Below are 11,102 nucleotides of genomic sequence, written 5' to 3' on the forward strand. Positions count from 1 at the left end.
AAAGCGATGTATCTCTGCACCCAAATGAGCTAGAAACAAGGTGTTTTCACTGTTTTGTGTAGATTTTGATGGATTTTCTAATAAACGAACAAATTAAAAATTCAAAAACTTGTTTTAGGGCCGCAACTTCGTTTTTCTCAACCAGATTCAAAAATCTGCTCTCTAATGTGAAAATCCAGACGGTTAGCATCACCTACAAGATCAATTTCACATGTATCGCAATCGAGTTGAAGTCTGACAAGTGGTCATTGCTCATTGAAGTTGGTCAGTTTCAAGAAAGGTATTGGCTCCGTAGATGGAAGGTCAACCGAATTCCGATTGAATCTCGTATCATGATGTGGGATGATGTCCTACGCAAAATTTGGTATCAGTGTCCGCTGAGAAGCATCTCGGAACATGATGCCTTGGAAAACCTGGATACCCATTTGCGGAGCTTTTTGAGAGTTGAGAAGTCCAATGGATCATCAGGAATGATATGCCAGAACTTTTANACTTTTTTTTTTGGAAAAAGTCANTAAAATTTGATAAAATCATGGTAGGTGACCAATTTAAGGAGGGAGGCCTCCACTACAGGACCATTGAAATGGCACCGGAACACTTGAAATTTNTGGAAGAAACAACTCCAAATGAGTTGCATCTAAATGTGCGAACTTTCCCAAATCAACAGTACCAGATTGATGAGCCAATCCGAAAAATCCATTTATTGAATCCCGCAATGATGGATCTTCCAAACGTCCTTCAAACTGGAATCGAATCCATTAAATGTCAAGTGGACCAGAATCAAATTGAACTGATAAATCAAGTGATAAGAAAATGGGTGCAAGGGGAGAACCAACAATTGGAACGTCTTGAATTTCATACCGAAGAGGGGTGCCTTCTTTGTCCTGGATTGTTGGCTAGTGTCGAGAGAGAATTGCAGCCGCAGTTTAAGTGAGTCTGGGTCCTATTAGGATCAATTTTTTGGAACCAAAACAATCTTATCTGATAGAACGTTTTAATTCCTGCAAAACGATACTATTTCTAAAACGGTGTCTGGTCTATGAACAAAGATGTAGCCAAATTAGCCTGAAAGCCTACCGTAATCGCTGACCTTTCAAATGACCTTTTACTTTGAGACAATTTTTCTCGGCTCCTGTACATGCTACCAAAAATTGTTAACTGATAAAACGTTAATAATAATATGAGCAATATTTTACTAGTTGATAATTTTTTGATATCTCATACAGTAATCGAGATATATGAGCTTAAAATGTGTGTATGTTTGCTCTAATAGAATACCGCCCTGTATGTGGGTTTTGAGCCAACTTATCTCGGCTTCTGAGGGAGATATCGAAAATCTGTCAACTGATAAAATGTTTATCATAATATCACCAACATTTTATCAGTTAGCAGTTTTCTGATATCTCTTCCAGGAACTGCGATATATGGGCTCAAAGTGCACTCACCCTGAAAAAAGCTAAAACTATACTTTTTCAGCTCCGAAGAAACGATCCAAATATTTGGCCTCCAACCGCAGGACACGATTTTTGAGATCGCTAGAGCAACGGATGGCCGTCGAGCCGCATTAGTTCCAAATCGTCAAAGCGCCGTATCTTGGCTCCCAGATGAGCTAGAAAGCTCAAAATCACACATATTGTCTTGTTTCGAAGTGTGTTTTACCTGTGTCAAAATGCCCAAAAACTTTAGAAACACAAAATTTTTGCAAAAATTGAAAACTATGGTTTCAGTAGTAAATCACATTGAGCATAGAAAATAAAATATTTTGGTGCAAAAATCAAATTTCTAGCTTGGCTTTGTGAGACGCTGACAGTTAGAGTGTCTAGCTGTCTGCGTCTCTCACCTCTATATCTTTAAAGCGCTATATCTAGTTTTTCGTGCTTTTGAAGTACGAATTTGAAACTCACAATATGCAAGGATCGATTTCACGAAGGATTTCCTCCTGAACCACGCGTGGGTATTTAAGCAATGGGAATCGACCCATTTGGAAATAATAGAGTAGAGAAGGGAAGGTAGAATCGGGTGGTAGTGGGGAAGATAATGGGTGCGATTAGGACAGGAGGAGGTCCTTCAGGTGAGACAGGTCTGCCACGTCATCAAAGTGAGGGAGCACACAAAAAGGAGAGGGAGACATACCTGTCCTAAGCAAATTGTCCATCTGCCACGTCACCTGCAACCATTCTAGACAACAATCCAATCTGTTTAGCACTCTCTCTGTTTAGTGTACTCTCTCGCTTATTTGCTCTGTTGCCTCTTGTCTCACCTGTATAGACCTCCTCCTGTCCTAATTGCCCTTACTACCATCCAATTCTGTCTATTGTTCAAATCTAATAAAGTTTATAAAACTAGAATTCTTACACACCTCGATTTTTCAAAAAAAAAAAGTTCAGTAAATTCGGAGACCAAAACTATCCTAGTACGAGTGGTACGAACAAGTTTTAGCTCCACAAATCAAAGTTTTCCAAAGTAAGCCTTGTTTATACTCATTTCGAAGCTCTAAACATGCTTGTTTCGAAAAATTTTGTTTTAATTACTATGGACCAAAACTGACCGAGTTATGGACCGAACTAGTTTTGGGTCAAAAATCAAAATGTTCCAAAGCATGCCTTGTTTATACTCATTTTGAAGCTAGGGACCTGAAATTTACAGTTGTGTAGACCAGAAAATCATAGACAGGCAAATAAGCCAGATATGACGTCCTAGGGTCGCTCAGCTTGCTTTCAAAAATCGTTTAATTGCGGCCTAGCTGCGGACATAGCCTCAGCCCATAAGGCTAAGACCTTCCTAGAAGGTGTTCAAACCACACACACACACACACACACACTCATTCTAATAGCCAAACAGTTACATAGACAGGCCCTGAGGACAGTCATCTTTCTTGTAAGGGACCATTAGGGTGAAAGCGAGGCACGTAACCCTTCAATGTCCCCCCGGACCCCTGCAGATGACCTCATCTGTCTCTATTTGCCACGTCATCAAGATTGGCCACCTCTTCTTCCCGTATTGTTCCTCACCACTCATCTTTTGGCCCCTTTTAATGTCTTTTTCCTACTCGATTAATACCAATAATTCCAACAATTAAAATTTTCATAATTATTAAATTAATTATATTCATCCAATAACTATCAAAATGCCTATATCCCTTCACCGTATGCCGATCCTGATTAAAAAGATGATCATATCAGAAATGTCCCTAGACGAGAGGTATGTTTAATGAATAAATTGATTTAAGACAAATGTAAAATTCAATTCTATAAATTTTCGTAGTTTACAGCTTTTTGAAAGCTAAAACAGTTCGTGAGTTATGTGCCTTTAAAGGTAAGGCATCCGCTACCTCGTTGGGCGCACCAACTTTAAAAGCGCATATCTCGAAAATTAAACGAGTCATCAAAAATGTTTAAATTGTAAAATTTTTTTAAATTTTGTAGACTACATTTTTGTAGTTTACACATTTTTGATAAAATCTCTAGTTTTTGAGATATGCGCCATTGAAGGTAAGGCACCCACCTGCTCCGCGAACTTTAAAGGCGTATATCTCTAAAACTACAAATGCTATTAAGTATAGGTCAACTATCCAAATTTGTAGTATTTCATGATCTACATTTTTATAATGATCAATTCTTTGATGGCTGTTTTAGTTGTTGAGATACGCACCTTTGAAGGTAAAGCACCCACAGGGTTTTCTATTATATCTTAATTTTAAAGGCGCATATCTCAAAAACCAAGCGAGTTATCAAAAATGTTTAAACTGTGAAAATCTAGTTTTTGAGATACGCGTCTTTAAACATCCCGCTTTTTCAGACTACACCTGTCCGTTCTCTCCAAACGAGCCAGCTGCATTCTGGGACTATACAAGGCCAACCTTAGCTCGATTCTAATTACAGTAAAAGCCTCCCATATTACCGTTCGTGTCGGAAAGCTTCCACGTGGCGCCTGGTTCTTTGAAATACCATTCTACTCATCCTCTAAAGACAACAATAATTTTGTATGGAAGCTGGAAGGCTCAGCTATTCAAGTTAAACGAACCCATTATCCTCCACAAACGCATTTCGTGTTAAGCGCTGACGGAGATGCGGTCGCTCTTTTCGGAAAGCTCCTGAGACATCTTACAAGCTCTCATAATATTCAAAACTGCTTCGATTGCAAGTTCTACGCTATTCCCGATGGTGTTGTTTCTCAACTGGAATCTAATTACGTCTATGACAAAATCGATATAGGAAACGATCGTTTGGAAGGTGTGACGCCTGAAGATCTGAAGTTCCTGTTGGAGAATCTCAGAGCAAAGGTGCTCCGTCTAAATGTGGAATGCTTACCAATCAGTATCTATAAGTACCAGAAGAATGGAGATAAGGATAGTTTAATCCAAAAGCTGATCATTGGGAGTTATAGCTGGGTGAATTTCTCTGAACTGCCACCAATACGAGTGATATCTATCTGGAGAGATGGACTGCATCAGGTAAACACAATTCTGAAGGCTTGGATAGCTGGAAAGAATCGGGAAATGGAGATTGGAGATTTCGAGCTTGGCAAGTACTCGGATCGAAACCGCGAGATGATTTTTACTGGCATAGAAAGTGATACCACCAGTTTAACGTAAGTTTTTCCAAGCTTTTAGCAATTTTGGAACGTTTAATTTGTTTGAAAATAGTCTAAAAACCAAACCATTCAATCCAATAACCAGTTTTCTAGCATCTCGAGAACTCGAGATATAGCCGTTTGAAGTTCAGGGGCTAGAGACGCAACCAAGAAGAAAACTCTAACTGTCTGCATCTCTCACCGAACTTTAAATGACCATATTTTGACTCTCAGATGATCTAGAAATGTATTTTTGCACCAAAAACTGTTATTTTCTACACTCGATTTGGTTTACTACTGAAATCATACTATTCAATTTTTCCTTAAAATGTTGTGTGTCTACAATTCTTGGAATTTTTGGGACACAGTTGAAAATACACTTCGAATTGATAAAATCTGTAAAATTTTCAGCTCTCTAGCTCATCTGTGAGCCGAGATACAGCCGTTTGAAGATTTGCAGGTAAGAGACGCAGACAAGGAGACAACTCTAACTGTCTGCGGCTCTCAAGCTAAACTTCAAAGCTCTGTATCTCAGATGCTAGATGAGCTGGAAATGTGATTTTTTTCATCAAATTCTATTATTTTCTTTGCTCAATGTGGTTTACTACTGAAATCATAATTTTCAATTTTCCCCGAAAAATCTGTTTTTCCAATATTTTCGGACTTTTTAGACACCGCTGAAAATACTTCTACTTCGAATCGATAAAATCGGAAAAATTTTCAGTTTTCTATCTCATCTGAGAGCTGAGATACATCGATTTGAAGGTTTGGAAGTGAGAGACGCAGACAGATAGCCACCATAACCGTCTGCGTCTCTCAAGCTTAACTTCAGATGACCTTATCTTGGCCCCCAGGTGAGCTAGAAATGTGAAACTTTTACGGTTCGTGTAATTTTTTGCGTATTTTCAGAACCGCTGAACGAAACGCATTTCTCTCCTCCGAGAGTCACTTTCCCAATATCAAAGCGCTTCGAGATACAGTTGCATTGGATATAACGAGAGAAGAAGATGAGCTTCGAGCTACAGTAATCGAGGCGACGACTGGTCCGAGTTTCCAACCTACACAAAAGATGTTTGTCATGGTTTGGAGTGATGCGAATCTCAGAACGATTGGACGAATTGTTGATTAATATTGTTCTTGTTTTTCATATGAATTTTTTACTTAGCTGTTTTTAGTCCAAAATGACTGAAATTTGAGAATTGAATTGTTTGCGTTTTAAAAAAGGCTCAGATGGGCGGTGCCTATTCCCAAACGCGCGACAAGGAACACATACAGATCAGCAAGAAGAGTGACCGTAAACACTCTAATAGAAGACGCCCTCCCAGATCGTCAACTTTGAGCCTGTATATCTTGGTTACTGTCAAAGATATCAAAAAGTGGTTAACAAACAAAATGTTGCTGATATTATGATAAACATTTTGTCAGTAGACCACTTTTTGATATCTTTTACAGGAACCGAGGTAAATTGGCCCAAATTTAAAAGTTAGGGACGGCGTTCTATTAGAGTATTTACGGTAGATTGCATGGAATTTTTAGAGTGGTGGTCCAATTGTGCACTGTTTATGAAACAATTAGACCAAGGCGGTCGAAGACAAGGCCGCAACAGACCGTTCTTTCGGAAACAAGCTCATCGCTAGCCCACCAGAAGCTTCTAGGGTCGCCTATATCATAAAAATCGTGCCTTTTCAAAATGTCCCAAAAATCAACTGAAAATAATTTTTTGTAGATGTTATTGATCGGTACTGTAAATCTGAAAATTGCATTTTGAGCATTATCATGTTTTCAGCTCAGCATGTGCTTCAAAATAATCCCAAATACGGCTATGTTCCGCCCACGTTGAGTCACGCAAACTACAGTAACCCGAATCAGAGGAACCCAAATAGAATTGGGACCAATAGGTACCGTATCCCAAAAGTATCATAACGTGAACTCTTTTTCCTTATTCCCAAATTTTAGAAAAATTTGGAGACGTGGAATTCGAAACGTCTCCAGAATTGGTATTTCCCGCTTTTTCTTGGCAACCAGAGAACGTGAAGAAAAATGGTGTATTCGAATCAAGTGAGTTAAAAATGCAAATGCGCTCCAATGCAAAAAAATCTTAAAATTCAAAATTTTTCAGCGTTTGGCTTGGTTCGACATCATTGCCTCTCCGATCATCCTATTTTGGTACATTGGAGCATTTTATGCATTTTTGCTCTTCGTCGTCAAACCTTTTATGGTGCCGAAAGGATCTGCTAGACAGGTAAAATGGGTTACTGTAGCTGGAATTTTGAAATTCCAATAAATTCAGGAATTCAGAAATTCAGGAATTCAGAAATTCAGAAATTCAGAAACTCAGAAATTCAAAAATTCAGAAATTCAGAAATTCAGAAATTCAAAAATTCGAAAATTCAGAAATTCAGAAATTCAGAAATTCAGAAATTCAGAAATTCAAAAATTCGAAAATTCAGAAATTCAGAAATTTAGAAATTCAAAAATTCAGAAATTTAGAAATTAGAAATTCAGAAATTCAGACTTAAAAATTTTCAAAAAAAAATTTTCAGCCATTCCTTCTGTGCGGTGAGAAGCCATCGGAAAATCGCTCACTCAACATTCATTGATCTCTGAAAATCAATCAATTCTGTATCACCAATATTAGACTAGTCGCTCTTTTTTGTCTGGAAATTTGTCTGAAATTCTGGAATTTCAGACAAATTTCAGGCAGAATTTTTCAAGTAAATAAATCATTGTTTTTATTTTATTTTCTAATTGTTTCAACTTTAATATTCAGGGTTATTATTCAAAAGTTCAAGAAAATCTAGAGTTTGAAAGGTTTTTTTGAAAATTAAAAAAAATTAAAAAAACATTTTTTTGGAAAAAAAATTCCAGAAAATCCTCTAATTTTACCCATTTCCCTTCATGTTTTCTCAAAAATTTCCGGGTTTTTTTTCTGTTTTCTTAATCAAGTTTCTGTGTTTTCTCTGTTTCCCAAAAAAAAAAGACAGAAAATAAATTTTGAAAAGAATGGGAAAATGCTAATTAGATCAACACACAACACAACCGAAATGAGAAGAGGATTTGGGGAAAGACAGCGAAACTAAAATACAAAAAATGAAAGAGAATTCGATGGTCTAATTTTTCTAAAAATGACCGACCCATTTCTGAAGTTTTCAACAAAAGATTTTGGAATTCGAGACTCTCGAGATTCTGAGATTCTGGGATTCTGAGATTCTGAGATTCTGAGATTCTGAGATTCTGAGATTCTGAGATTCTGGGATTCTAAGATTCTAAGATTCTGAGATTCTGAGATTCTGAGATTCTGAGATTCTGAGATTCTGGGATTCTAAGATTCTAAGATTCTGAGATTCTGAGATTCTGAGATTCTGAGATTCTGAGATTCTGAGATTCTGAGATTCTGAGATTCTGAGATTCTGAGATTCTGAGATTCTGAGATTCTGAGATTCTGAGATTCTGGGATTCTAAGATTCTAAGATTCTGAGATTCTGAGATTCTGAGATTCTGAGATTCTGAGATTCTGGGATTCTAAGATTCTAAGATTCTGAGATTCTGAGATTCTGAGATTCTGAGATTCTGAGATTCTGAGATTCTGAGATTCTGAGATTCTGAGATTCTGAGATTCTGAGATTCTGAGATTCTGAGATTCTGAGATTCTGAGATTCTGGGATTCTAAGATTCTAAGATTCTGAGATTCTGAGATTCTGAGATTCTGAGATTCTAAGATTCTGTGATTCTGAGATTCTGAGATTCTGAGATTTCAGAGTTCAATTTTCTAATTTTTTGAAAATTTGGATTCATTTGAATTCCAAAATTTCATGATGATTATTGAATTCCTAAAATTTATGAAATTTCGAAACTTCCTAACTTCTGGATTTGCCCGATTTTTTTGTTATTGATATCCTGAAGTTCTGAAATTCTGAAATTCTAAAATTCTGAAATTCTGAAATTCTGAAATTCTGAAATTCTGAAATTTTTAAGATTCTCAAATTTCCAAATCTGTGATTCTGAAATTAAAGTTTGAATTTGGAATTTTGCTCTCTTCTTTCCCTTTTTCCAAGTCATCGTTTAGATACAGTAACCCCAAAGCTTCGAAACTTTTTTCTACTCCTCATCTACCGTAACCCAAATAATCCACAATTTCAAAAAATAAGGAAAATTTGGGAAAATACAGAATTTGCAAAAGTAACAGGAATATGAAAGCCATGCAAATTTTATAAAATTCCAGAATTCTCAGTTCTCCATCTACCGTAAACCCAAAATATTTCAAAATTATCTACTTTCTCCACTCGGTGCCCCTCTACCGTAACCCAGTGAACCTCAAAAGCCCTATCTACAGTAACCCAAAAAAACACCCAAAACCAAAAACAAAACAAAAAGGAACCCTGACAAATAGTTCTCCATTTCTCATTTTTCTCGCCCGACCCCCTTTCTAACTAACCCGATTGCTCCCTGTTAATCCCGAAAGGATTAGAAGCTTCTACTTTTTCTTCTTCGCGACGTCTTCTGAAAGTATTCTGAAGATTTTTGAACACTTTGTGAAATTTCTCTCTATCCTTCTTTTTCTCTCTCTCTCTCTCTATCTCTCTCTCTCTCTTTTTCCAAAAAGATCCCAATATTAAGGACCCTCTTGAGAACGGACGGAAGAGTCACGCACACCTTCTCTGAAGGAAAATATTCAGAAGACGTTAGGATTCTTCCAGAAGACGTTGAAGGGGAAGAAGACACTTCACGTCTTCTTCCAAGTGTTTTCTGGTTCTTTGGACTAAACGAAAAACGGGAAAAAAGGAAATTTCATTTTTTCCGTTGTGTTGAAGACCCACAAACATCCGAATTTTCTATATTTCCAGGTTTTTAGGAATTCTAATTTTGAATTTCGTCCTGAAAATGTCCAGTTCCAAAAATTCAAGTTTGCCATATTTTCTGTAATTTTGACATCTTCTAAATTTCTAAATAAAAATTTTGAAGCTTCAGGATTTCTGAAATTTCGATATTCAGAATTTCAGATTTTCAGAATTTCCGAATATTCGAAATTCTTGGAATTCAAGGATTTCTAAATTTCAGGACTTTGAAAATTCCGAATATCAGATTTTATCAAAATTCTGAATTTCTGAATTTCTGAATTTCTGAATTTCTGAATTCCTGAATTTCTGAATTTCTGAATTTCTGAATTTCTGAATTTCTGAATTTCTGAATTTCTGAATTTCTGAATTTCTGAATTTCTGAATTTCTGAATTTTTGAAATTCTGAATTTCTGAATTTCTGAATTTCTGAATTTCTGAATTTCTGAATTTCTGAATTTCTGAATTTCTGAATTTCTGAATTTCTGAATTTCTGAATTTCTGAATTTTTGAATTTCTGAATATCTGAATATCTGAATTTCTGAATTTCTGAATTTCTGAATTTCTGAATTTCTGAATTTTTGAATTTCTGAATTTCTGAATTTCTGAATTTCTGAATTTCTGAATATCTGAATTTCTGAATTTCTGAATTTCTGAATTTCTGAATTTCTGAATTTCTGAATTTCTGAATATCTGAATTTTTGAATTTCTGAATATCTGAATATCTGAATTTCTGAATTTCTGAATTTCTGAATTTCTGAATTTTTGAATTTTTGAATTTTTGAATTTCGAAATTAAACAATTTTAAAATCCAAAAGTCCAATATTCTCGAAAACTTTCTAGAAAGCATTCTAAGCATACAAACCAAAAATGGGAAATTTGAGCAAAAACTCGAAATTTGCTCCGAAAAAGCAAGAAAGATGCCATTTCAAATCCGAGTCAAAAGTGTCGTTTCCTATTTCCTCGGAACAAGAAAAAAGAAAATAAAAAATCACATAAAAATGTAAAAAAATTATGTTGTCAGTTTTTTTTTGTTTTTTAAAAACAGAGATTTTTCTTGGATGGATGGGTTCAAATGTGATGGATTTCGGAATTTTGGTTTTTAGGAAATTTGGAAAAAATTCAAAAAACCGGAAGTTTTAAAAAATTCCTAAATTGCGAGTAAAAATTTGAAGAATTTAGAAATTCAGAAATTCAGAAATTCAGAAATTCAGAAATTCAGAAATTCAGAAATTCAGAAATTCAGAAATTCAGAAATTCAGAAATTCAGAAATTCAGAAATTCAGAAATTCAGAAATTCAGAAATTCAGAAATTCAGAAATTTTGAAATTTAGAAATTCAGAATCTCAGAAATTCAGAAATTCAGAAATTCAGAAATTCAGAAATTCAGAAATTCAGAAATTCAGAAATTCAGAAATTCAGAAATTCAGAAATTCAGAAATTCAGAAATTCAGAAATTTTGAAATTTAGAAATTCAGAATCTCAGAAATTCAGAAATTCAGAAATTCAGAAATTCAGAAATTCAGAAATTCAGAAATTCAGAAATTCAGAAATTCAGAAATTCAGAAATTCAGAAATTCAGAAATTCAGAATCTCAGAAATTCAGAAATTCAGAAATTCAGAAATTCAGAAATTCAGAAATTCAGAAATTCAGAAATTCAGAAATTCAGAAATTCAGAAATTCAGAAATTCAGA

General features: G+C 35.4%; 2 protein-coding genes across 2 annotated transcripts; both read left to right on the forward strand.

The window, feature by feature from the left end:
* Positions 1-3,127: 3,127 nt before the first annotated feature.
* On the forward strand, positions 3,128-5,701 carry CBG18794 (the record flags this gene model as incomplete). The annotated part of the gene is made up of 3 exons (XM_045241364.1): positions 3,128-3,201; positions 3,799-4,590; positions 5,482-5,701. The coding sequence occupies 3 exons, from the start codon at positions 3,128-3,130 to the stop codon at positions 5,699-5,701; spliced, it is 1,086 nt and encodes a 361-aa protein (XP_045096580.1).
* A 911-nt stretch (positions 5,702-6,612) lies between these two features.
* On the forward strand, positions 6,613-7,172 carry CBG18795 (the record flags this gene model as incomplete). The annotated part of the gene is made up of 3 exons (XM_002646372.1): positions 6,613-6,630; positions 6,692-6,814; positions 7,116-7,172. 3 exons carry the CDS (start codon positions 6,613-6,615, stop codon positions 7,170-7,172), a joined length of 198 nt encoding a protein of 65 aa, XP_002646418.1.
* Between the last annotated feature and the right edge of the window lie 3,930 nt (positions 7,173-11,102).

This window comes from Caenorhabditis briggsae, assembly GCF_000004555.2.
Source record: "Caenorhabditis briggsae complete genome, chrI, whole genome shotgun sequence".
Taxonomy (NCBI): Eukaryota; Metazoa; Nematoda; class Chromadorea; order Rhabditida; family Rhabditidae; genus Caenorhabditis; species Caenorhabditis briggsae.